The following is a 26,706-nucleotide window of genomic DNA, read 5'->3' as shown; positions in this document are numbered from 1 at the left end:
GGTGGGCTGAAGGAGTGAGGGACTGGAGGGAAGCAGCGTGGCCTAGTGGAAAGAGCCCTAGCCCGGGAGTCAGAAGACCCGGGTTCCAATCCAGTCACCACTTGTCTCCCGTATGACCTTAGGCAAACCCCTTCATTTCTCTGGGCCTCAGATCCCCTTGCTGCGAAATGGGGATTCAATACCAGTTCTCCCTTCTACTTGAACTGTGGGACCTGATGGTCTTGTATCTGCCTTTGTGCTTAGTACAGTATGAGACATATAGTATGCGTTTAACAAATACCAGACGTTGTTATTTTTATGGTTAATAAGAGAAAACGGTGGAGGCTGCTTCAGGAGCCTAAGGAGAAGAAGTGTTGAACGAGGCTGTCGTTTATTCATTCATTCATTCAATAATATATCTTGAGCGCTGACTATGTGCAGAGCACTGGACTAAGCGCTTGGAATGGACAATTCGGCAACAGATGCAGACAATCCCTGCCCAGTGACGGGCTTACAGTCTAATCGGGGGAGACGGACGGACAAAAAACCAGACAACTTAATCCCGATAAGGTTAGACCGTGAGCCCGTCGTTGGGCAGGGACGGTCTCTATCTGATGCCGAATGTCCGTTCCCAGCGCTCGGTGGCGTGTTCGGCCCAGAGGAAGCGCTCAATAAATACGACTGCCCGAGGGAATGAACGAACCGGGCTCGTCGGTGACTGTTGGGCGGGGAAAGGCCGCGGCCTCGGCCGCCAAGGGGAGGCGGCGAGAGGGCGGGGCCCGAAGGCCTGGGTGGATTAGCTCGGCCCTCGGCTCCCCCGCCTGCCCGGTGGCGGGTGGATGCGCGCGGCTTTCGGCGCGGCTCCCTGGCGACGCCGCGGAACTGGGCAGGCCGCCGGGCTCGCGCTCGGGGCCCCGGATCGGGCCGGGCCGGGACGGGCCGAGACGGGACGGGACCTGTCGGGAGCGACCGACCGACCGACCGACCGACGGGCCGCCCGTCGCCGAGGGGGGCATGAAGCGGTGATCGGCGGCCCGAGCCGCGGAGGCAGGCGCCATGAATCTGTTACCGTGCAACCCGCACGGCAACGGGCTGCTCTACGCGGGCTTCAACCAGGACCACGGTGAGGAGAGGGAAGCCCCCCCCCGGACTCAGAACCCACACCTCCCCACGCCCTCAGCGGCGCCCCCTCCCCTCCGCGCCCCCCTTCCCCTCAGCGGGGCTTCTCCCCTCCCCTCAGCCGGGTCCCTCCCCTCAGTGCCCCCCTCCTCTCATTGGGGCCCCCTCCCCTTCCCTCCCCTCAGCGGCCCCCCCTTCCCCTCAGCGGGGCTCCTCCCCTCCCCTCAGCTGGGTCCCTCCCCTCCTTTCCCCTCCCCTCCCCTCAACCGGGTCCCTCCCCTCAGTGCTCCCCTCCCCTCATTGGAGCCCCCTCCCCTCCTTTCCCTTCCCCTCTCCTCAGCTGGGTCCCTCCCCTCCTTTCCCCTCCCCTCCCCTCAGCCGGGTCCCTCCCCTCAGAGCCCCCCTTCCCTCCCCTTCTTTCCCCTCCCTTCTCCTCAGAGGCCGCCCCTTCCCCTCGCCTCAGCGGCGGCGCCCCCGCTTCCCGTCCCGTCCCGTCCGGTCCGGTCCGGTCCTGTCCGGTCCGGTCCGGTCAGCAGCCCCCGGCCCCGGCGCCCAGGGAGTCGGGGGGTGTCAGGGGTGTCGGGGGAGGCGGGGTGGGGTGGGGAGGGCGGCCTTGGCCGTGCCCGCGGCCGGGCGGGGCCTCCACACCTCCATTTCCTGAACAAGAGCCGCCAGGTCGGATTTGGCTCCCCTCGATATAGATGTGTCCTCTTCCCGCACGCTGCCCTTCCAAACCTCCTGCCCCCCTCCCCTCTTCCTCCTCCTCCTCCTCCTCCGTGCCCCGTTAGCCCCGAGGACATCCCTGCAGCCACCTCTCCTTGCCCCCCCTCGCCCCCAGCCGCCCCCCACCCCGGAGACCCCCTTCCCCCCACCCCCCACATCTGCGCCTTTGAGGAACAAGGAAAAGAAAGGCCCCTCGGGTACCCATCATTTCCGTTACCGGCCACTTTCCCTGTCCACGGCGGCCCACTCTCTCCAAAGAGAGGTTGTTCTCTCTGCGTGTGAGAGAGACTTGGAGCTCAGAGAGATCTCTCTCTTTCCACTCTTCTCGCCGTACAAGCCATCCCTGGAAAACAAGCAGGTTGCATTTAAAGACGCTTCCCTTTGTCCTGGGGAACCTCAGAGAGGGCTTAGACTCTCCCCTTTCCCCCACAAAAAAATCCCAAAGGGGTTTCCCAGCAGCAGAGGACAGGTGAGTTCCCCCACCCACCCCATGACTTGCCAAAGGGCCAGGACATCACATTGCGGCCGGCTTTTCCCCCAGCAGCGGGCATTGTTAATAGTAATAACAGTGATGCTAATCATGGTGATTTTTGTTATTCATTCACTCACTCATTCAATAGTATTTATTGAGCGCTTACTATGTGCAGAGCACTGTACTAAGCGCTTGGAATGAACAAGTCAGCAACAGATAGACAGTCCCTGCCGTTTGACGGGCTTACAGTCTAATCGGGGGAGACGGACAGACAAGAACAATGGCAATAAATAGAGTCAAGGGGAAGAACATCTCGTAAAAACAATGGCAACTAAATAGAATCACTTTGAGTGCCAAACACTACTAAGCACTGGGGTAGATACAAGATAATCCGGTCCCCCGTGGGCCTCGCCTTCTAAGCAGGAGGGAAAACAGGTATAATATAATAATGTTGGTATTTGTTAGGCGCTTAATATGTGCAGAGCACTGTTCTAAGCGCTGGGGGAGATACAGGGTCATCAGGTTGTCCCACGTGAGGCTCACAGTGAATCCCCATTTTACAGATGAGGTAACTGAGGCACAGAGAAGCCAAGTGACTTGCTCAAAGTCACACAGCTGACGAGTGGCGGAGCCGGGAGTCGAACCCATGACCTCAGACTCCGAAGCCCGGGCTCTTTCCACTGTTGCCGATGAGGAAACTAGAGATGTTAAGACATCAACTGACTTGCCCAAGGTCACACCGCAGACAAGTGGCAGAACCGCAATTAGAACCAGGTCCTCTGACCCCCATGCTCTTTCCACTTGTCCACACTGCTCTTCTACCATCTTACTCTCTCCAGAAAATAAGCCACCATCCTGATGGAGAACAGAATGTCTCTGCTGACACCCTCTCCTGCACCAGTTCCCTCGGCCAGAGCCCCGGTGCCCACCCAGACCTTCCCCCAGCCTCCCAGAAGTTGTAAAAAAATAGCACCTTTGCCACCGGCAGGGCCAAACCGCACGTGTTGTGTTGGAAACGGCTGGCCCTGCTGCTTTAGGTGAACCTGAGGATTAGAGAGTGACCTCGTGGGGAATGGCGCGGATTCAGGCGGGTCCCAGGGGCAGTGTCCGCGGCAGGCTGGAGATGCCCGAGAGGTCTCCCTGTCCCAGGACTGGGTTGGCGAAGGTTCACTTTTGTGTTGGGTGACCGCAGGGGTTCTGGTGGGTTCCGGATAGGTCCGTGTCTCCAGCAGGAACTCTGAGTCCAGTGGATTCCAGCCGAACAAAATGTTTACTTTGAGTGAATCCCTGGCCCTTCCCAGGTTCCTTGTCTGAGCTGATGTTAGCATTCGTTTCCAGGAAGGCAATGTGTACCTCAATCCAGTAATAATAATAAAAATAATAATAATAATAGTAGTGGTTAAGCCAAGCCCTGTTTTAAGCACTGGAGTAATTCCAAGATAACAGGGTTGGACACAGTCCCTGTGCCACACAGGGCACGTAGTCTAAGTGGGAGGAAGAACGGAAATTGAATCTCCAGTCTACAGATGAGGGAACTGAGGCACAGAGAAGTGAAGTGACTTGCCCATGGTCATAAAGCAGACAAATGGTGGAGCCGGCTTTGGAACCCAGTAGAAGGGAATAATAATAATAATGATGATGGCATGAATGAAGTGCGAATGTGGCTTTGGGAATGAACTGTGCAGTGGAAGAATGAGTGACTGATCCCTGTGCTCTGTCCCACTGAGACCCTCGGCTCTGCAGCACAACCCTTCTCTCCTTTTCCCTTATTCTTTGGTTGCCGTAAAGGAGGTGATGTCCAATTCATTCATTCATTCATTCAATAGTATTTATTGAGCGCTTACTATGTGCAGAGCACTGTACTAAGCGCTTGGGATGAACAAGTCGGCAACAGATAGAGACAGTCCCTGCCGTTTGACGGGCTTACAGTCTAATCGGGGGAGATGGACAGACAAGAACAATGGCAATAAATAGAGTCGAAATTGGAAAGGGGCTGAGGGTCCCCACAAAGATGAGTTGCCTGAATTGTCAGACTCTTGTCGGATCGAACAGTCGCAGTCTTCAGAGACGGGTGCGGGCCTCGGCAGCTCTGGGCAGCCACGATGGGATGGAGCTGTGGTGGGGGAGCTCTGCCCGGATCGGGTGGGCAGGAGGAGAGTTTGTAGAGCTTGGGGAGTTTGTAGAGTCGGACTCTGTAGAGCTGGGACTCCTGGGACAGGTGTGCTCTGAGCAGTGCCGAAGGCACCTCTGCAAGGCACCTGCTGCGGAACAAAGTTGTCATGTGACAATGAGCAGGGTCTCAGACCTCCGCACCCAGGGCTCTCTGCAATGATTCCCAGGGTCGCCCCTCCTCCTCACTGCCTGCCGACCCCCTTGGGCTCGTGCCCACCTATTCCTCCCAGAGAAGGTGGGAAGTGGACGGTCGTGAGCCAGGTTCCTTTATGGCCAAATGGACAGCTTGCAGTGGTCTCAGCCCTAGAAAATCCAAGTTGCATCGTGCCTCCCCAACTCCCCCCACCCCCTCGGTCACCACCTTGTGTCCTGCTCAGGGACTAGTCCAAATCGGAAGGGATTAATGTGCTAGCGTCTTGTACTTGTAGGACAGAGCACAGGGACCGGTCGCTCACGCTTCCTCTTCTCTCCTCCCAACTCCTTTCTCATCCTTCTCCCCACTTTCTCCCTTGCTTCCCCCTCACTGCAGGTTGCTTTGCATGTGGAATGGAAAATGGCTTCCGTGTCTACAACACCGATCCACTGAAAGAAAAGGAGAAACAAGGTGAGGACACGTGTGGTTATACACATAGATACCCTCCCCATCTCTTCCTTCCCCTCTGCTACCTCAGGGACCGCCCCCACTTGGCCCCCTAAATCATAATGTAACACTGCCCCCCCAACCACTGACCCTCCTCTTGCCGGAGACCGCCCTCGGGCAGGTCCTTTCGTGAGTCAGGATGAACTCTGTGAGATTGAGTGTCTCCTCTCCGGTCCATGAGGGACAAGTCAACTGCTCTGGTCCACCTCGGCCCAGCGGGTTGCGAGATCGGGGGCGGGGGGCTTCCCTGGGAGGGGGGCCGGGACATCTGGAGGGGCAAGAGAGCAAGGGTCAGAAGTGGTGGTGGATCCTGTAAGAGAGCTTGGGTGGAGTCTGATGTGTCTTGGTCTTTCTACATATCTTTGCAGAATTCCTGGAAGGAGGAGTTGGACATGTGGAAATGTTGTTCCGCTGCAACTATCTGGCCCTAGTTGGGGGCGGGAAAAAGCCCAAATATCCGCCCAATAAAGGTACGGGAGGCCTGTGTCAGGTGCCTTGCTCTGGAGCAGTTGGGGGGAGGGAACTGAGTCCAGGGAAGGAACTGTGCCGTGCCTGGATGTTGAGGGGTAAAAAAGCAAAATGCAGCTTCTGCCCCTCTGCCACCCCAACCCCCTCCCCCCAAACAGGCTTGGGGTGGAGGTGGGGTATTCGGGCAGGTCACTGCCTCTCCCCTGCTGCAGCCCAGGCCCAATGCTGGGACCCTTCTGCTTAATGCTAGCGGAGTGGCAGAGGAATTAATCAAGCAGTCAGTCTTGCTTCAGCCCATACTGTACTGTACTAAGCACTGTAGCAAGCAAGCACTGTACTCCCACTGTATGTGGGAGAGTACAGTAGAGTTAGTAGATGTGCTCCCTGCCCTCAAGGAGCTTACGATTTAGTGGGGAAGACAGGGATATTTCCGGACAGGAGGAAGGCGGAAAAGGGGAATCGGAGGTGTGCGAATGCTTAATTAATCAGTTGTGTAAGATATGTACCAAAGTGCAGAAGTGGCATTTGAGGGAATAATAACCTGGAGAGAGGAGAGGTTAATCTGGGAGGGCCTTCTGGAGGACTTGTGAGTTCAGAAGGACTTTGACGATAGTGAGGGCAGTGGTCTGTCCTTCAGTGTGCAGATTAGTGTTGCAATTTATCCCTGGGAGATGACTGTTATTAATGAGTAACTGTTATGAATGATACAGTACCTTGAATTTGTGTAGGTGCCTTTTTTCTCGTAGTGCCTTCACATTAATTATCCCATCCGACCCTCACCACACCCCTGGAAGGGTGGGAGAGGCAGGTATTGTTCTGCCCATTTTACCAGGAAATTGAGGCTCAGGCCAGGCAAGGTGAGGATCAACCAATCAGTGGTATTTATTTACTGCTTACTATGTGCAGAGCACTGTACTAAATGCTCGAGAAAGTACAATACACCAGAGTTGGTAGATGTGATTCTGCCCACAGGAGTTTACAATCTAAGGGGAGAAGGGGTTTGGTCCTGAAGCTTGATTCCCCCCTCCCCCCAATAAGATGGATTGCAGAGCTGCCTAGACTGGCGGGAACAGTCTGATTGATCCCTGTGTTAATGCCATTTTTTCCACCGTTTCAGTTATGATCTGGGACGATCTGAAAAAGAAGACTGTTATCGAGATCGAGTTTTCCACAGAAGTCAAAGCCGTCAAGCTGCGGAGAGACAGGTAGCCTGACTACAAATCGAGGATGAAAGGATGCATTTAACCTCTAGGGAGGGATCTGGGACGTCCATAAGGGAAGGAGGACGAGGGGAGACGAAACGGTGACATGTTTCATGACGCCACTGCTAGGCGTCGGGAAGTGGGGAGGGAAGTTTCCCTGCTTCTGGGCCTGAGAACCACAATGTGGGGTAGCGTAATGATAATGGCAACAGGAGGGATGGTGTGATATGAGCATCCATTGGAGTCAAGGCGTTGTAAGCACGGGGGAAAGTATCCCAGAAAGAAGACACATCCCTGTCCTCAAGGGGCTTCTGCCCTAAAAGGAGTCAGACATAGAAGTAATTACAAACAGGCCTCAGAACACACACACTTCCAATAAACGCCCACAATAGGGCGTGTCCACGCACACCCCTTGTGACTGGGACGCAGGGTGCGGCTCTTGGTGGAGGTACGCGGATAGTCAGGCCCACAGAGCCGGACCCTCCAGTGCCAGGCTGGCTCCAGAGGTTCCCTCATTTGGGCAGACCCCTTTCTAAAAATGTGTGTCTTCTTTCAGAATCGTGGTGGTTTTGGATTCGATGATTAAAGTCTTCACATTCACACACAACCCACACCAGCTGCACGTCTTCGAGACCTGCTACAACCCCAAAGGTGTGTGGGGCCTCTTGGGGTGGAGTCATCTGCCCCCCGCCCCCTTTCACTCTCCTCAGTCTCTATTGGCTTCCCCCACCCCACCTCCTGGAGGTCAGAGACCTGGGTGGGGGGAGGGAGGACGGGAAACACCTGGAGGTGGACTTCGGTCCTTACCCCTGGACACTGAGACCCTGTTTCTTCTCTCTGTCGAGACAGAGCAGACCCCAACTAGTTAGTGCTTAAAAGGGCAAGTCACTTCTCTGTGCCTCAGTTCCCTCATCTGTAAAATGGGGATTAAGACTGTGAGCCCCACGTGGGACAACCTGATTCCCCTGTGTTTACCCCAGCGCTTAGAACAGTGCTCTGCACATAGTAAGCGCTTAACAAATACCAACATTATTAAAAGACTGTCTCCTTTCCCCTCACCTAATGGCGTGAGGCTGGGCCCGCTAACTGGAACAATCGTCATCCCCCCAACACCCCCAGCCACCGCAGAGAATAGGCCATCGAGCGATTGAAGGCGCTGACTGGGCGCCTGCTGCGAGTCGGATGCCGGCATCCCCGGGGCCTGAGCTGACGAGTGACCTCGGGTTTTGTCTGTGCCCTCTCCCTTGTGTAGGTCTGTGTGTCTTGTGCCCGAACAGCAACAACTCGCTCCTGGCGTTTCCCGGCAGCCACACGGGCCACGTGCAGATCGTGGACCTGGCCAACACCGAGAAGCCGCCTGTTGACATCCCCGCGCACGAGGGCGTCCTGAGTTGCATCGCGCTCAACCTCCAGGGGACCAGGATCGCCACGGCATCCGAGAAGGTGGGCTCCCGACGGTCTCTGTCAGGCGTGGAGAGGAGGGGGTGGGATATGCATATTTTCCCCTGCACCCTGGCACCTTCCTCCCTCAGCACCTCAGCAGACCTCTCCTCCAAGGATTTTTTTTTTTAAATGGTATTTGTTAAGCACTTACTCTGTGCTAGGCACTGTTCTAAGCTCTGGGGTAAATACAACATAATGAGGTTGAACACAGTCCATGTCCCACATGGGGCTCACAGTCTTCATCCCCTTTTTACTGATGAGGTAATTGCGGCACAGAGAAGTTAAGTGACTTGCTCAGGGTCACACAGACGTGGGGGAGCCAGAAGTAGGACTCAGGTCCTCTTGACTCCTAGGCCCATAATCTAATAATAATAATAATAATGATAATAATGGTCTTAAGTGCTTACGTTGTGTCGGGCACTCTACTAAGCACTGGGATGGATTCAAGCCAATCCAGTTGGAGACAGTCTACAGCCGACGTTGGGGCTCACATTCTTCATCCCCATTTTACAGATGAGGTAACTGAGGCACAGAGAAGTGAAATGGCTTGCTCGAGGCCACACAGCAGACAAGTGGCGGAGTCGGGGTTAGAACCCATGACCATCTGACTCCCGGGCCTGTGCTCTGTCCACTACGCCCTAACCACTGGGCCATGCTGCTTTTCTAAACGGAAATGGTGCCAGGCCCACTGCTGGTTCAGGGACAGGCAAGTCCTATGGGAGTTGGGCTGAAAGCTGTTGTGCTCGGCTTCTTCCCCAAGCAGAATTTCAAGAAGGTCGCAGAAAGCTAAAGAGCTTAGCGGTCCGTCCGCAGACCCAGTCACCGCAGATGATTGATTGCCCAGCATGGTGGGGGCTCAGGACTGCGGGCAGGTCAAACATTTCAACTTCCTCCCCTGCTCCTTCTTCTGGCCAAAGTTGGTCAATCTGAATGTCCTAAACCCTGCCCCCACCCTCCCCGAATCCTTTTCGGCCTAGTTAGTGGACATGCTACTTCCCGAGGGACGCCCCGGGACAGTGGATTTCTGGATCCTTTAACTGTTGGAGTTCCTCAAGGGTCAGTTCTTGGCCCTCTTCTCTTCTCCATTTACACTCACTCCCTCGGTGAACTCATTTGCTCTCTCGGCTTTGACTACCATCTCTACGCAGATGACACGCAGATCTACATCTCCGCCCCTGTCCTCTCCCCCTCCCTTCAGGCTCGCATCTCCTCCTGCCTCCAGGATGTCTCCACCTGGATGTCGGCCCGCCACCTAAAACTCAACATGAGCAAGACTGAGCTCCTCATCTTCCCTCCCAAACCCGGTCCTCTCCCAGACTTCTCTATCACCGTGGATGGCACGACCATCCTTCCCGTCTCTCGGGCCCGCAATCTCGGTGTCATCCTTGACTCGTCCCTCTCGTTCACCCCACACATCCTATCCGTTACCAAGACCTGCCGGTTTCACCTCTACGATATCGCCAAGATCCGCCCTTTCCTCTCCACCCAAACGGCTACCTTACTGTTACGGGTTCTCGTTATATCCCGGCTAGACTACTGTGTCAGCCTTCTCTCTGACCTCCCTTCCTCCTCTCTCGCCCCGCTCCGGTCTATTCTTCACTCCGCTGCCCGGCTCATCTTCCTGCAGAAACGATCTGGGCATGTCACTCCCCTTCTTAAACAACTCCAGCGGTTGCCTATCGACCTCCGCTCCAAACAAAACCTCCTCACTCTAGGCTTCAAGGCTCTCCATCACCTTGCCCCTTCCTACCTCTCCTCCCTTCTCTCTTTCTACCGCCCACCCCGCACGCTCTGCTCCTCTGCCGCCCACCTCCTCACCGTCCCTCGGTCTCGCCTATCCCGCCGTCGACCCCCGGGTCACTTCCTCCCGCGGTCCTGGAACGCCCTCCCTCCTCACCTCCGCCAAACCGATTCTCTTTCCCTCTTCAAAACCCTACTTAAAAATCACCTCCTCCAAGAGGCGTTCCCAGACTGAGCTCCTCTTCCCCCTCTACTCCCTCTGCCATCCCCCCTTTACCTCTCCGCAGCTAAAGCCTCATTTTCCCCTTTTCCCTCTGCTCCTCCACCTCTCCCTTCCCATCCCCACAGCACTGTACTCGTCCGCTCAACTGTATATATTTTCGTTACCCTATTTATTTTGTTAATGAATTGTACATCGCCTCGATTCTATTTAGTTGCCATTGTTTTTACGAGATGTTCTTCCCCTTGACGCTGTTTATTGCCATTGTTCTCGTCTGCCCGTCTCCCCCGATTAGACTGTAAGCCCATCAAACGGCAGGGACTGTCTCTATCTGTTGCCGACTTGTTCATCCCAAGCGCTTAGTACAGTGCTCTGCACATAGTAAGCGCTCAATAAATACTATTGAATGAATGAATGAATGGATAGAGACTCTAGAGTGGAGCAGAGGAGCTCAGGAAGGGACCTGCCAATCTCCTAACCCTCTGCCTTCCGCCGTCTCCCAAAGGGCACCCTCATTCGCATATTTGACACCTCATCGGGGCACCTGATCCAGGAGCTGCGGAGGGGATCGCAAGCGGCCAACATTTACTGGTAAGGAGTATGGATTTCGGGGCCAAGATGCAGGGCAGTCAGGACAGGATGGAGATTCAAGGGGAGCGGCAGTGCTTGGAGGGTCTTGGGAAAGAGTCTAAATGCAAACGTCCCTCAGCGGGTGGGCTTAGCACCATGTGAGGTTGGGTATGAATGGGCGAGGGGCTGAGTTTGGTAAAGCAGGCCCTGGCGGGAGGCAGAGCTTCTCTGCTCCCACTGATGACGGGTTGCTTCCTTCTCCTCCTCCAAAGCATTAACTTCAATCAGGACGCCTCCCTCATCTGCGTGTCCAGTGACCACGGCACCGTCCACATCTTCGCGGCCGAAGACCCCAAGCGGAACAAGCAGTCCAGGTCTGGGGTGGTGAGGGGGCCCGCAGCAGCCGAGCCCAGGCCCGGAGGGACTTGTGGGAGAGAGCTGGGAAGGACGGGGTAGAGGTAATAGGGCAGGAGGGAACAGTCGGGGGGTTCCAGGCATTAGTTGACTGGGGAGACTTTATCTTGCATCCAGAGCCCCTGCCGTGTTTCCCCTGTCTTTGGCCCCAACCCACCTGTGGCCTCATGCCCCTTATTAGCGAGACTGTTTTCTGGGACAGTGCTGAGGTCAGGGGGCCGGCCAGGGCGGTGCTCACTATTGTAGCCACTTTAGCGTGTTGATTGGGCATTGACTGTGGGCACCGACCCTGGCCCACCTGCTCTGGAGAGAGGGAGCTCCAGCCCCATAGAGTGTCCTCATCCTCCTCTTCCTCCTTTCCCCTGCCTGCCATCAGCTTGGCGTCGGCCAGTTTCCTGCCTAAGTACTTCAGCTCCAAGTGGAGTTTCTCCAAGTTCCAGGTTCCCTCAGGCTCCCCCTGCGTCTGTGCCTTTGGAACGGAGCCCAACGCCGTCATCGGTGAGTGCTGGGGGCGTGCGAGGGGTTCGGGCCCCCCGGCAGAAGGGAGATGGGGCCAGAGGGCACCCCCCCCCCCCGGATGTTTCCCCCACATTTCTCTAGCGTCTTAGGCCCCGAGGGCCTGAGTGGGGATCTATTTCTCCTTTCCCCTTTCAGCATGCATGGGTGCAGCCTGTCCCTCATTCCCTGAGGTGATGAGTGGGACAGACCCTGATCCCCTCCCCCCCCCATCCCTCTCGGGCAGCTGCCGTGGGCCGTTACAGGGCAGGGGCAGTGAGAACCCAGCCCGACCCCGCTCCCTCTCGTTCCAGCCATCTGTGCCGATGGCAGCTACTACAAGTTCCTGTTCAACCACAAGGGTGAGTGCGCACGCGACGTGTACGCCCAGTTCCTGGAAATGACCGACGACACCCTCTGATGGGCCCAAGTCCACCCCTTTGCCTAGCCTAGGGGACTGGTGCAGGCTGGGCAGTGGCGGACCTGGACTGAGAGCACATGGCGGTGGTGGATGGGGCGGGCAGTCGAAGTGCTTGGGCGACGTGGCACCTCGCCTTCTGTCGGACTGTCAGCAGCGCTTTGGGCCTCGCCCACCCGTGCACCCCCATCCCACATGGCAATCCCGGTCCTCCCTCCCTCCCTCCCACCCCCCTGCAGTGGTCTGAACCAGCCTCAGGGGCGGGGGAGGGATGGTGGAATGAAGCATGGCAGAATGAGGTCTGCAGAAGAGCGACACCAGCAGCCTTAGCGCGTGGGGACGAGGTCCGGCCCTGAGTAGCAGGGCCTCATTGAGCCCCCAGCGCGTCTCTCCTCTCGTGCGGGATCCTGCCGGGCTTAGCGGACTCGGCTACAGAGCTCGAGGTTGGGGGAGCTCTTCCCCGCTATCACTACTTTCGGGAGGAGAGATTTCACACTCTAAAGCACCGTCCGACCTGCACCGACCACGTGTCACCCGTTTCCGTAGTAAGAATGTTGACTAACGTTGCCGTAGCCTTCGACGTCGGGACGCATGTTGCTTTTGTGTATTTAATCATGTATCATTTGTTTTGCACACTTGTTTAACGTTTCTTTTCAATAAAAGTGACTAATTTTTGTTGTCTGCTCCGTCTGGGGGAGCGAGAATGGGCAGCTGGCCGTTCCTGTGGGGAAACGAGTGGTGGCTGGTGAGCTGCGGGCTGGGGCCGGAGCGGGGGCCAGCTGCCAGAGGAGCAGCCCCGAGGTTGTTCAGAGCGGTGATGACCCAGGTAAAGGCCCAGTCCCCCGGTAGCATGGCCAGGGCCCACAAGGGCCTGGCACCAGAGTCGGGACAGCTGGCCACAGGCTGCAGGTGGGAGCCGCCCCCCCCCCCCCCCCCCCCGTGGGGACTGATCCAGCGTCTGAGTTGGAGATGAGGGGCACAGCTGAGATGTCAGCCCAACCCTGGGTCAGGCCCTGCTGCCTTAGTGGCTGAGGCTTTGCCCTGGACTTCCACCACCCTCCCCACCAACACGCACCCTAGCAAGTACCCACCCTGGGGCGTGACAGGAGCATTCCCTCTCCCTCCGCCCCCCCGCATCTGCTCTTCACCACAGCCACAGCTTCGGCCTTCCGCCAGAGCCCCACGGCTGTAGAGCAGGATGCCCCCCCGGGGCTCCCCGAGAGAGGCAGGCCAGTTCAGCCCCGTTGCCGGTTCTGCCCGCAGCAGGCAGGTCCCTACGGTGGCACACGGGCCTGCCGTCTAGGGCGGACAAATTGTCTCATTCACATTGTGGATTTCTTTTTTATTTGTTGTTTTCCAGCGGCCGAATGGTGAATTCAGCCTGGGTGCAGTCATTTCTCATAATCCTAATACGCGTCTCTGCATAAACGTTGCGACAGCTCCATCCTGGGGCTCACACGGCAGCGGGGGCTGATCCCACCGCTGCAAGCGGCGGGGAAAGGACGAGTTCTCCAGCCGGCCCGGAGAGACCAGGCTGAGCCGCTTCAGGCCCCCGGGGGATTACAGGCTTTGCTCTTTTTAAAAAATGGAAATTAAATACCAAAATAACTACATTTAAATAAATAATGTTATGATTACAGAAACTGACGACGCAGAAGATTCAAGATGAAGGCCAACGTCCACCCCTCCCCGGAGCGGGGAGCTCATCAGCCTTCATTTTGAATTCCGGTTTGAAAAGAAACGTGGGACCCTACTCCTGCAAATCAGAGAATTACCGGTACATTTTAAATGCACAAGTACAGAACACACATTTAATGTTTTTAAAAAAAGATGCCGCTGCCTCGCCCGAGGACGCAGCTCCTGTTCAAATCCACAGCAGCTTCTCTCCGAGAGGCGGGGGCGGGCGGGGAGGGAGAGCGAGAGGGAAGGGCACGTCCGGCAGGACAACCGAAATGTTAGCAGTCTGCGGCCGCCCGGCTCTGCGATCGGACCCTCGGGCCGGGTGAGGGAGCTCTGGGGGTGGGTGGGGGGTGAGGGTGGGTGTCGCCGCCACGGAGAGATCCGGTCCTTTCACCGTTCACAACAGTGAGACGCGCGTGGCTTGAGCTGGGAAGGAAGGAGGGAAGCCGGGACAGTCAGTCAACACAAAATACCAAACAGCGCAAGGGAGCAGGCTAGAAGCAGGGAGCGCGGCTGGGGCCGGCTGGGGGTGGGGGCCGGGTCCGTCCGCTGGGGGGGACGGCTCTCGCTCCTCACGCCGGGAGGTTTTGCCAGTCTGGTTCATGCAAGCCTGAAGCAGCGCTGCAGCACTCACTAAACGTGGCCTTAAAGTCGGGTTCCATTGAGCAGGCAACTGCTAAAATAGGAAAAATCTGCAGATGTAATTAAAGTAGCTTCAGTTGAACTTCCAACAGGACAGACAGAAGGAAACCATTCCATCGCTTTAAAAAAAAAAAAAGAAAAAGAAAAAAGCAAACAAAAACAAACTACATTCAGTTTCTCTGTGGGTTAGGGGTTTTTTTGTTGTTTTTGGTTTTTTTTTTTTTCTTTTTTAACCAAACGAAATTTCTCATGAAAAGTTATTGTGTGGTTCCAAAGTTTCCGGAGTAGAAATGGAGCGATGCGAAATGTCAAAGACCCCGTCATATTGCCAATGAAAACGCACCTCGGAGACGTCCGCTTCCCCGGGAGGGCGGCGGTGCCTGCGAGCCCCTGGCCCTGCGACCCCCCCTTCCCCCCCCGGGAGCAGGCTGGCGGGCTCCAGTCACGCCACGGACCCTCGTCGGGCTCGGTCCCGCCCCGAGCAGCAAGGGGAGGATTTGGGGGAAATCGGTGGACAAAGGAGGCTGCGGCCCCGGGCCGGCGGCCGGGGGGGTGCGGGGAGACCCGGCCACGAGCCGGAGCCGGACGGTTGGCCGTTGGGTTTGTGTTTCTGCCGCCTCTGAGGATTAAGGCCACCTGTGTTGGGGGTTTTCAGTGCTGAGGTCAGCCCAGGCCCGCCCGTCCGTCCCGCTGGCTGCTGAGAGAACGAGTTCCGAGGTTTTGGGTGTTCGCTAATGTCTCCTTTTGGCACCATGTGGAGTTGGTTTGTTTTTAAAAAGAAAACCTCCGCCCGGGGTAGTGGGTGCGGGTGGGGTGGGGAGGGAGGGAGAGGGAGGGGTGCAGGGGAAGGGAGTCTTAGTTGGCGCTGCTGGCTTTGTCCCTGGTGGCCGCGGGCAGCAGGTCTGCGCTCACTGCCAGCACTAAGCTCTCGCCATCTTCCGTCTTGATGCGTTTCAGCTCTGGCTGCTCAGCCGGGGCCCCATTCTGCCTCTTGGTGGGCAGGGATGCAGACGCGGACGCGTGGGTGGCCAGCATGTGGAGGGGGCTGGCGGCAGCTGTGGAGAGAAGCCGCGTGTCAGGGTGGCACGTCTGGGGGGCCGGCCGGCGGACCCCAGGGCCGAGAGAAGCCAGGCTGTCCCCCCCCGGCCGGGACCTCCGCGCTGAGAACTCTGGTTAACAGAGGGGAGGGCCCGGGGAGCCCCCAGGGGGTTCTAGCCCAAGCTGGGAGGCTTTAGGTCGTGGAGCCGCCGACCGGGCGGTTGGAGACTTCGGTCGTCAGGCCTGGTCCGGCCCCACCGCAGGCCCATCCTGGGGCCCAGCTCCTGGGGCTCACTCACCCGTGTTGACCTGTCCCTGGAGCGCTGTGGGAAGAGGCACCACGTGTGTCCCGTTCTGGGTGACGGCTTTGATGGGGAGCTGGTGTTGGCCCAGCGGAGCCGGAGGCTGCACGATGGTCATCGTTGGCAGGGGGGTGGGCGGTGGCTGCAGGAGGCGCCCGGCAGGGTGGCCCGGGGCAGGGACAGGCTCCACTTTAACTAGAAGAGAAGCACGGCCGTTGGGGGAGAAGACCCAGCCGCGCCGGGACCGGACAGGGGAGCTTCCCCAGGACGGCCCCCGTCCGCCTCACCTTTCGCCTCTCGGTGGTCTCCGTTCTCGTGAGGCTCCATCTTGGGCTGGGCCACCACGGCCGCCTGCGCCACCACGGCCGCCTGAGCCACCACGGCCGGGCCGGCCACCGCATACGAGCTGGCCGGCGCCAGGCCGGTGACGCTCGTGACCGACACGGTCGGTATCTGCTGGACCATGTGGACGGTCTGCACCACCGGCTGCTGGGATGTCGCGCTGGTCACGGGGGCGGCGACGGCGTAGGTTACGGGCTTGAGGGTGGGCGGGAGCTGCCGCTGCACGGTGATCAGGACCGGCTGGCCGGACAGAGGGGAGCCTGGCCGCGGAGGACGGCGCCCATCGGGTCAGGAGCCGGACCGGCATCCGAGCCCCGACGTCCCCCGATGGCCGCCGCCCCAGACCCCGGCCCTGAGCCGTGGAGGAACTGCCCGTCCCTCACAACCCCCCACAACGCCGAGGACGCTGGTGAGTCCCGTACGTGTCACGCTGTGATTGCGACTAAACACAGAGGTGTGGAACGCTGCCCTTTCCCAAGACGTGCGGCCCTTCTAGGGGACCGGAGCACAGGACCCGTCCTTTCCCTCTACTCTGAACGATGGTGCAGTCAGGCAGCCCTGCCGGTGTGTGTGTGGGGTGGGGTGGGGGGGGTCTCTCCCATGATGTAGGAACCCTGACTACGGTGCTTAGGCCAAAGCCTCACCCAGGACAGACGGGGCAAGCGGCGGGGCACCCGATCCCGCCTCCTGCCCCCTGGGTCGTCGTTCCCACCCCCCGCCCCCCCGCGACCCCCCGTTCACCTGGGGCGCTCTGTGCAAATCGCGCTTCTTGGATCACGGCCAGTTTGGGCTGCAGGGAACTGGGCTCGGACTCCATGGGGACGGGGGAGCCCTCGCGCGACAGGCTCTCGGGGGTCTGCACGCCGCTGGAGTGGGCCGACAGCCCCCCGGAGTGATTCGGAGAGGCCGGGGCGCTTCTGCATTTTCAACGAAGAAGGGTTCGGACAGAAACGTGGCCGGCCGGCTGACCGCTAGCCCTCCCGTGACCGGTGGCCCCCCAAGCCTCTGGCCTGGAGCTGCAGTGCGGAGCCCCGTCCACACGAGGGCACCGCCTCCACAGCCACAGGCCCGGTAGGCTTACCGGGCAGGCCTGGGACTGGGGGCCAAGCGGGGGGGCTTGTAGGGGGTGGGGGAGACACCTTACCTAGAAGAGAGCGATCCCAGGGGGGTTCTGAAGCAAGGCACTCCCCTGGGCCGCCGCTTCCGGAAAGCCTGCTCGATCAGCTTGCTCTCGGAGGCCGGGTCTATCCTCCAGAAAGAGCCCTTTCCCGGTTCTTCCTGGGATCGTGGAACTTTGATGAAGTAACGGTTCAGGGAAAGGTTGTGACGAATTGAGTTCTAGGGAACGGAAGAGCGACGGGGGAGTTCGGACCTTTCCCTGCCGTGCGGGCCCGCAGGATTACGCGGTGGGACGACCTCTGGGTCGGCACAAACGCAGCCCCCAGGCTGAACGAGGCCCCACCACGCGCTCCTTCGACCGGGATGGGGAGGGCACAGAGGAGTCTGGGAATCGGACGGTGGGGGAGGAGGCGGCGGGGCTCGGGGCACCCCACGTGGCTCGGCAATAATCACGACTCCGTTTCCGGGGGGATCCAGGGATTTGGGGGTTAACCCCCTTCCTGCTTGGAGAGAGCTGCTAAAAGACAATCCTCTCAGCAACTTTGCTGAGCTGGCCGCCCCCCGGTCAGGAGCAATCCCAGGGGAGGGGCTGGTGGTGGAGAAGTCTTTTCAGTGTTGGTGAGACCCCCCCCACACCTTGCAGGGCTCCCAAGCCTGGACTGCCCAACTGGTTTCCGTGTCCGCGAGAATGGCTCCGTTACCTCCCCGGCCCCTTCCGACACCACTGACTCTGAATTGCGCCAAGTCCCCAAACACTAAGCCTCGTTACTAATGATGACCATAATGGTGATGGTGTTTCTTAAGCATTTACTATGCGCCCGGCCCTGTACTAAGCACAGGGGTGGATACAGCACCATTAGGTTGGACGCAGTCTTTCCCACCAGGGGCCCGTGGTCTAAGGCGGAGGGAGAACAGGTAGTGAAACCCTGTCTGACAGATACGGAGGCTGAAGTCCAGAGAAGTGAACTGACTTTCCCAAGGACGTGCAGCTGACAAGTGGTGGAGTGGGAATTAGAACCCAGGTCCTCTAACTGCCAGGCCCGCGCTACGAGGCACTGCATCTTTCCAGAGACTCTCCCCAAATCTCCCAATTCAAATCCGAAGCCATTTCTGGGTGGCAGCCCCTTTTTGAGTCTTGACCGAGTCTGAAAAGTCAGCACCCGCGTGGTCCCGACGGGGCCAAGTAAGGAAACCACACTGGCCCCGCCGCCTCACCACACACCGCAATGGAGCTGGCACGCTTTGATCAAATGGGTGTGTCTCCATAAGCTCCACTTCTCTGTCCGCTTGGTCAGTGGGAATGGACTCGGTGTGCGGTAGGCCTGACCGGATACTCTGTCTGTAGCTGCCACTGCGCTCTGAACACGGTATGCCAGCGCCACATACTACTGCCTTCCCCACCCCTCATTCCGTCCAGCCACAGCGCATCTCTGAAGGGAAACATTTCCACCCCGGCCCATCCACCCAAGGCAGGAGCAACCCGCCTTAGTCTATAGCCGGTGCCAGGATTAGAATTCGGAACGTCCGCCGCTCCCCCGAATCAGCAGAGTCGGGGGGCGGAAGGCACACAGAGAGCTGGTCCCGGCTGGTCGGCCCACCCAAGACGAGCCGCCCGCCGGCCGTTTCCCGCTCGTGGCCTTTACCTGCCAGCCCTTGTCTGCCGTGCGGTAGTACGGGTAGTTCTTGGTTATGTGCGTGTAGATCCCGTTCAGGGTGAGCTGCTTGTCGGGGGCCATGGTGATTGCCTGGACTATTAGTTGTGCATAGGAATAAGGGGGCTTTGAATCATCCTAGAAAAGAGAGAACCCAATGAAGTTGCTGGCTTCGGGGGGCGGGCGGTCGTTCTGGCTTCCCTCCCCGGGGCTTCCTCTGGACCTCCCTCCGCCACAAGCCTCGCTGCCGGGCCCCGGACGTTTCTCCGGCTGGCACTTGCTAGGGAGAGACCCCCCCCCCCCGGCAACCCGTCTGCGATGCTCCCTACCCGCCCCCAGCCCGAGCCCTAACTCAGATCCTCCAATTCCAACCCGCCGCCACGAGGGTCAGGGAGACCCCTCCTTCCGGGGCCCTGACCTTGGGGCTGTCTCCTCCCGAAGCTTCCTTTTCGTTCTCTGCCTGGGAATGGTCAGCCATGAGGTGCAGGTCTGCCGGAATTGCCCGGCCCAGTTTGTACCCTGAAGACCCGGCCCCCCGGGGGCTGGAAGGGCAGGAGTTTGCAGCACTATGAGGGGGGAGAGAGAGAGAGAGAGACACATACACCAAGCACCTGTTAGTGGATGGCACCTGCTGAAGGTCGGGCAGTGGCTCCCATGGGCGCTCCAGGGCCTGTGCTCGCCCCCCAGCATAGTAGACTGGTCTTGGGCCGACCCTACTTCGGGTGGAGGACAGATGTCCCTGGAGGGTCCTCGCCAAGCTGTTTCCCCCATCCAATCAGTGGCCCCCTACCCTGACTGAGGTGTCTGCCGGCCTCTGGGCAAGCAAGGAAGGATTTGCCCCTTCCTTGGTTTTGTTTCAGTTGAGGTGGAAGGTAAATTGGCAGTTGGCACCTCTGTCCCTGCAGCAGAGAAGGGCTGGTAGGAGTGGGGGTGTAGGTGGGTCACACAACGCTGTAGTTAGCAGCCTGGCACCACGAGTCCCCTGGGCCTGCCCCAGACCATGCCTGACCCAGTCTCTGCTTCCAGCCCCAAGCAGCCCTGGAAGTTGGACCGCCCAGGACGCTTCGGCGGTCTATATAGCAAATCCCTGCTCTTCGCAACTTAGGATGGCCACTGCCAGCCTTTGCCCTCCAACCCTCCCCATGGCACCGCCCCTGCCTCCCCCGCCTTACAGAGTAGGTGAGGAAGAGAGTGGGGAGAGGCAGGCCAGCCCGACACCTAACGGGCATCATATTGCAGCGGGAAGGGGCCGGACCACGCTCGGCGCAGATAAACGGAAGGTGGACAATCAGGAATTCTCTGCATTGCCCCTCATTGGTTCATCTCAGCGGTTTAAGAAAAGGCGTGTTCCTCTAGCGCCCCGGGGGTGACCTCACAGCAGGCTTTGGCTGATGGTGATCGAGTGCCAAAGAAGGCCTCCGGCCTACCCCACCGAGCTCCGCCCGGCCCAGTCCAGCTGACCGATATCCGGGTCAGTGCTTGGGCGAGTGGGTTGGAGGTGGAAGAAGTGCCCAGTCCCACCTGCCCAAAAGGAGCGTATACTCCTGTGGGCGAGTGGGACGCTGAAACAATTCCCAGATTGGGGTGAGGGTTGGGGAACTGGGTCTGGCCCGAAGGGCAGCAGGCCAGAGCGCCCAGGGACCTGCCCCCGCCAGCGCCTACCTGATCGTTCCGGTGGGAGAAGGGAGGGGGCTGATCAGGTGAGCCATGTTGTCTGGAATGTTTATCGTCAAGGGAGAGATCTGGGGCTGCACGGGCTTCACCGGGGACTCGGGGGCCTCCTGCTTTTCCCGCTTCTCGTTGGACAGCGCTGTGAACGTGATCTTGATGTTTGTGCTGGGAAACCTGAAGGTGCACCTGAAAACCAAACACAGAGCTCGAGTGAGAGAGGACAGCGTGCGCCCCTGGAAAAGCACATGGGGTCGGGGAGGCGGTGAGCAATGAGAAGCAGCAAGCAGCGGGGCCTAGTGGAGAGAACCTGGGGTCTGGGAGTCAGAGGACCTGGCGTTTTCATCCCGGCACCACCACCTGTGACCTGCCGTGACCTTCGGCAAGTCGTTTCCCCTCTCTACATCTCAGTTTCCTCATTGGTAAAATGATGATTCAACGATACCTGTTCTCCCTCCTGCTTGGGCTGTGAGCCCCATGTGGGACAGGGACTTGTGCCTGACCTGATCACCTTGTATCTACCCCGGCGCTTAGTACGGTACTTGGCACATAGTAGGCACTTAAATGTCACAAATACTATTATTACTACTATATTGCAGTGGCTCAGGAAAGGAATTTTTAAAATCTGTGATCACTTAAGCCACCACAGGCCTAAATAGGTCAGATCGTCAGATCCCCAGCGTGCCACAAAGATGGGGTTTAACTGCATCCAGTCCAGAAAATGCAGCTCTGAAGGGATGCTGGGAGTCTAGAGCAATGGGGTGGGCAAGGGCACAGGGTGGCACGGGATCAGAGGGTGCAGTGGCTGGAGGGGGGTAGATATGTTCAAGGGCTGTAGCGGTTAGAGCACGGGCCTGGGAGTCAGAAGGTCACGGGTTCCAATTCTGGCTCCGCCATTTGTCTTCGGTGACACCTTGGGCAAGTCACTTGACTTTCCTGGGCCTCAGTTACCTCATCTGTAAAATGGGGATTGAGGCTGTGAGCCTCACATGGGACAGGGACTATGTCCCATTTCATTTGCTTGTATCCACTCCAGTGCTTAGTATAGTGCCTGATACATAGTAAGCGCTTACAAATAGCATTATTATTATTATTCTATCCAAAATGTTCTCCAACTTCTTCATGAGAGCCGGAACATGAACTCACATGAGTTTCCCTGGCTTCCCCCCATCCCCAGCTTGGGGAAAGAGGGCGACCCCTTGGTTTTACCCATTGACTCAGTTCAGCCCTGACTGCTGTCAAGGAACAGATCACCCAGAAGCCTCTGCCAAGAGCTGCTCCTGCTGCTGACAATTAATCCTTAATCTTGTCCAAAACTACCTGAACAAAGGTTTGTTTCTTCGCCTCTCACAACCAATTCTCCCCTTGGAAGACAAGTTCCTTCTCGCAGCTTGCCCAATTAAACAACGAGACCTAGCTATTTATAGCAGTGCGCTCTCCATAAACACATTGTTAACTGAGCTTCGCCTGAACTTCATTCCGCCTGCTGACCAGGGCAGCCACGGCCCAGTCTTGGGAAGGCACTGTCCACCTTCGGTCAGAGGCTGACGATGGCACTTTTATAGTGGGGAGGCAAGAAATGGGATTTGCATTCAGAGGCCCCTCCCAAAAGCGCAGAGGGGCTGAGCCGACGACACGATCTCTCTACACTCAAACAACGGAAATCGGAGAGCCCAAGGCCGCCAGGGTGGCTCTGGGTGGTGACGAAACGAAGCTGCTTGGGAATGGATACAAGGGAGGTCGCTCCTTCGCACGAGGGTCGCGACGACGGAGCTCCCGGATGTCAGCGTTCAGTCTACTCTCACACCGCCAGGCTCCCCCAACGGGAACCGGAATTCCAGCCAAAAGCATCTAAGAGACAGTTCGACAGGCCTCCGGCGAAGCAGCCCACGGTGCCCAGCGGTGCCTCTCACCGAGATTCCAGGGGCCAGGAGCCAGCAGCCCTCACACCGTCTCCACGTGACCGGTCCCGGCCGGCACCATCTCTACCCGCTGCCCCAGCGACCCCCAGCCCCTCCCTGGGATCTCCCGGGCAGACGAGCTTCCAGACCGATTCGGGACGCACAGGGACCTCAGGGGTAAGTTACGGACAACTGGAAACCGTGCCTCCCACACCAGAGTGCCTCCCAAGTTGGGGTCGGAAGATCTGAGACCCATCGGCATTAGGAACAGGGACGGGCTGGACGTTATATTTAAACCGAGCTGGCACGGTGGGTGCACATCACGGCCCGAGGGCTCTCCGAGATGGGGTGGTAGAGAGGCTAGAACTCAATGCTACACAAGTCGATGACGGCTTCAAAACTTCTCCCTTCTCCGAGGAGGGGACCGTCAGCTTTCTTAAAATACAGCGGTGCTCTCACCTGTTCTGCATTCACACCCACAGCCATTTCGTCCGGCCTGGCCAGAGGCCCAGCAGGCAGTAACGTAAGCGGGCCAGGCCTGGGAGAGGGTGAACCTGCCCACACGCCTGCCCGGGCAGCAGTTACCCTGCATCTCCACAGGCCGGAAGATGGCACTTTTGGGTCGACGGCGGCGGAAAGCGATGGGAAGTGGCGAGGCCTGAAACTGCAGATGACAAACGACTGTCCGAGGCGAGCTGAGAACAGCTCACCGCACTGGACTGGACGAGACAAAACGCGGAGGCACACAGCCCACGTCTGCTGGGAGTGAGGCCGTCTCAGGGGACTTGAGTGGGACAGAAATGGAGACCACAGGCCACGGTCACGAGCCCCCCTCCCAGATCATAAGTGAGGGCCTAGACCCAGGGGCTTACGGGTTGATCCCAGCGCCCAGCTGGAGTCAGCTTCCAAAATGCCAGCTCCAATTTTCTCTTTTCCCCGAAGAGCCCGGTGGGTAGAAACTCATTTGCCATAGTAATGCAGCAGAGATCTTTACTAGAGTAAGACAGCAAGGTTGCAGCTGCTCCATGCAACGAGTCTCTGAGCAAACAGGAAGCCCACGCAAAGGAATGGCTGTAAGGCCTGAAGAACTTGGGGAGAGGGAACGGAAGTCGGGGGGTGGCCAGCGGAATCCCGGGAGAGACCAGACTCTGGGGAATCAAGGGAAGGACCATAAGGGAGCTGGCAGATTTTGATTCTCCATGGCGCGAATAAGTATCGTTGGGGGGGGCACTGTTTCTCACTGGCACATTCCTGCCCCTCTTATCCCATGATCCCCTGGCTGGCTCTCTGGCCGCCACTCCCCAGGGGGTAGAGACATCTGATTATCTCACACTGACCCCAGCACTGAGCAGGGGTTGGGAAACTGCAAGCACAGAAACACCATCGTCGTTTTATTACGGATGCTCGGCCACTTGAAGCGCCTGACGCTCTGCTATGCCCAAACTGTCATGTCCAGGGGTCGAGGGGGAGCCCCGTTTGGTTCTGCAGCAGCAGACCACGCCTCCTCCTCCTCCTCGTGATTTAACAGGTGTCAGTAAGCACCATACCGGGTGCTTGGAGCACACAAGGAAAGTGTCTTTGCTTTCTTCCCTCTTCCCTTACCTTTGGTGTGGATTCCTTTTCTGCAGAAGTCTCTCCATCTTCCCTCCCCGCTTCCCCACACCCCCTGGGGAAATCCTCTGTTGGGAGGCTGGCTATGGATGGAGCTACCACCTGCCAAGTCAGTGAAGCCTCGGGGAGCGACGTGACGTCTCGCGGGGGAGAAGTGGCTGAAATCGAAGGCTCCCCTGAGGTTTATGGAGATCGAACCGAACCTGTGGGTTCCAATGGTCTGGGCTCTGCTGCTACCCCAGATCCATCAGACGTCTCCCAGTTGGACCCAACTGCCTTGCGGGTGGGGGGAGTGGCCCGAGCCTGGCGCGGTAGTCTCCGGTGAGTTTCTTCTTGCCCAGGATGGGAAGGATTGGGAGGCCCCACTGCGGGGGCGGGGAGCTCAGCGGAGAGGGCACGGGAGCAGGCTGGAGCTGACAATGAATTCTAACACTGCTAAAAATAAGCTCAACTGACCTGTCGGCATGGGGGTGGGGGGAAATGGAGTGAAGAAGTTGAGAGGAGGTGGACTTGAAGGAGTGATGGGAGATCGGAGGGGCTTCCTCCAGATACTGGTTGCCAGATACTGGTTCTGGGTCCAAGCATTTAGCTGGTGGCTTGGGAGGGCAGGCTCCGTGGCCACTGACTTGGTCTGGAGGCCCGGTTCCTAACCTAGGTCCCTTACCCTGGTATTGTTGTTGATGGGGAAAGGAGAGTCATGTGCTTCCTGGGTTGGGCAACTGTAAACAGAGCAAACCATACAACTCTGGCCCCCTTCCCCTTCGGCAGGGGCAGCGTGGGAGAGCCGCTCCCCTAAACCAGGGTATGGACTGATCCCCCATTTTGTCCTCCCGACTCCATCTCTCCTCCTGAGCGGAGGGAAGGAGTCCCCAAAGCCTGAGAAGGTGAGCTGAGGCAGCACAGCTCTGAGCCTGGCAACTTCACTGGGAAAGTCGGGCCGACCTCTGACCCTGGGGCCCCGGTCTTCATTTTTCCAACCCAGGTGGCCTGAAAGCATTTTGGGCCCAACTGAGAGCCCCCCAAAGCCTGCTGGGGCATGAAGAATTAAGCCTGGACTAATCCCATCTTCTCTGAACCACAAAGATGACACTGGTAAGCCCAAATTGACAAACCAATTGATTTAACCACGGGAGAGCCTCGCTGAGACTGCAGGAGCAAATGGCCTCCTCCTCCTCCTCTTCCACAGCCGGAACGCCACCCTGGCCGGGAGCGGCCACCCCACCGGACACTGGGGTCCGGCCATTCCCGGGCTCCCCTACGGCTCCCTCCATCCGCTCCCGGACCAGTCGGAACTGCAGGCCCGACGCTACCCAGGAAGGGCCTCGCAAGTGACAAGCTGGAGCTAATCTTAAAAGAAAACTCATTTGACAGTAAAAATAGTTCCGGTATTAGAAATACGGTCACCGCAGTACAGGAATGGATTTATTTCTAAAAACCTTCTAGGAAAAGTCCAGAAACATGATCTCCGCTCCGCCCCCCTCCTCAACACCCCACGCTTCTCTCAAAGTACTGACGATAAGCGGGAAGACCATGACAATGGGAGCTTTCGAGATGAGGAAGAGATTCAGCACTTCTGTGCCAACGAAAACACATTTTGCGCCTGAATAAAACTGCTCCCACTCCTCTAAGTCCCAGCTGACATCTCATTTTGGCTAAGTCACACGGACCCCGCTTTGATCCAGAGATGAAACGCCCCCCAGGAACTCCAGCTTCATGGGGGCCCCTGGCCCAGGAGGAGCATCATAGGACAGAGCCTGGGGTGATGGGTACTCAGGTGAGTCATCCTGGGCTCTCGTGGCACGGGCAAAGAAAATGAACAGCAAACATTGCTTTTCCTCAGCTCTGAGAGACGAGACGGAGGAAAGTAGTTGAAACCTCAACGCCCCATGAACTCTGCCCACAGGAACCTGACCGCTAGCCTCAGGGGGGTGAGGGTGGATGCCAACAGTGACAGTGTCGCTTGGTCGCGGGCCCGTGGTGGAGCAGGGGAGTGCTAACTTGAACATGCTGGGGCCCTCTGGAGCTCCAGACCGTGGTTCTCCTCGGAGCCCCTTCCCACAGGAGTTTAGGCAGCCGAGGAGCTCCATCAGAGAAGCAGCGTGGCCTGTGGGAAGAGTGCAGGGTGGGAGGCGGGAGGCCCAGGTTCCGGTGCCGCTCTGCTGTCAGTCTGCTGCGTGACCTTGGGCTCTCCCAGCTTCTAGTTACCGCAAGCTCGGGCCCGGTCTGATTATCTTCTGTCTACCTCCGCGCTTAGCCCAGTGCTTGGTGCAGAGTAGGCACTTACTAGCTTCCCTGGCGATTAACCCCATAGTCTACTTCCGACGTGGCTGCCTTAAACCAGAAGGAGATCTCTCGAGCGAAGACCATCTCATCCACGCATGTGCTTGAACAACTGGCGCGGGCACGGCTGTCGGTGACCGGATCGGCCCCAGACGCGATCTCGGAGGGCAGACCTCTGCTCGCCGACCACCGGCCCCACCAACTATCGACCCAAACTTCCTGCCCGACTGCCTTTCCTCCCTCCCGAGACTCGCTGGGTGCCACAGGGTGACCCAGAAGATCCCCGGCCATGCCCCGCCTCCAAAACCGCGGCCCCGTGTGCTCTCCCCGAGGTCCGCAGGGGACGGATCCCCACGCCGAGAGCTCGGGGCCGGACCACCCGTCCATCCCAGGTGC

At 58.3% G+C, this 26,706-nt stretch overlaps 2 protein-coding genes across 8 annotated transcripts in view; one reads left to right on the top strand and one right to left on the bottom strand.

The window, feature by feature from the left end:
- The first annotated feature begins 872 nt into the window (after positions 1-872).
- On the top strand, positions 873-13,944 carry WDR45B (WD repeat domain 45B). Of its 7 annotated transcripts, none has more exons than XM_029056779.2 (12): positions 873-1,102; positions 4,995-5,069; positions 5,474-5,575; positions 6,691-6,778; positions 7,332-7,426; positions 8,028-8,218; positions 10,684-10,769; positions 11,021-11,122; positions 11,539-11,660; positions 11,905-12,019; positions 12,778-12,901; positions 13,436-13,944. In XM_029056779.2, the coding sequence occupies exons 1-12, from the start codon at positions 1,036-1,038 to the stop codon at positions 13,547-13,549; spliced, it is 1,281 nt and encodes a 426-aa protein (XP_028912612.1). In that variant the 5' UTR covers positions 873-1,035; the 3' UTR covers positions 13,550-13,944. The 7 variants fall into 7 exon arrangements, 6 of the variants coding, with proteins under 6 accessions (XP_028912612.1, XP_028912613.1, XP_039766949.1 ...); XM_029056780.2 differs by having other exon boundaries at positions 876-1,102; positions 11,972-12,019; positions 12,774-12,901; XM_039911015.1 differs by having other exon boundaries at positions 876-1,102; positions 12,774-12,901.
- The window catches only part of FOXK2 (forkhead box K2), a 43,240-nt gene continuing 29,930 nt past the window's right edge, over positions 13,397-26,706 (bottom strand). Inside the window, exons 5-12 of the mRNA XM_029056778.1 lie at positions 20,513-20,707; positions 19,269-19,416; positions 18,842-18,988; positions 17,224-17,417; positions 16,821-16,996; positions 16,025-16,339; positions 15,735-15,932; positions 13,397-15,452 (exon numbers count right to left, since the gene is read on the bottom strand). Of these exons, the coding sequence (XP_028912611.1) occupies positions 15,253-15,452; positions 15,735-15,932; positions 16,025-16,339; positions 16,821-16,996; positions 17,224-17,417; positions 18,842-18,988; positions 19,269-19,416; positions 20,513-20,707 (1,573 nt within the window). The 3' untranslated portion in view covers positions 13,397-15,252. The remainder of the gene's footprint in view (positions 15,453-15,734; positions 15,933-16,024; positions 16,340-16,820; positions 16,997-17,223; positions 17,418-18,841; positions 18,989-19,268; positions 19,417-20,512; positions 20,708-26,706) is intronic.

This window comes from Ornithorhynchus anatinus, unplaced genomic scaffold (genome assembly GCF_004115215.2).
Source record: "Ornithorhynchus anatinus isolate Pmale09 unplaced genomic scaffold, mOrnAna1.pri.v4 scaffold_264_arrow_ctg1, whole genome shotgun sequence".
Classification (NCBI taxonomy): Eukaryota; Metazoa; Chordata; class Mammalia; order Monotremata; family Ornithorhynchidae; genus Ornithorhynchus; species Ornithorhynchus anatinus.
This window is presented reverse-complemented; position numbering and strand designations above follow the sequence as displayed.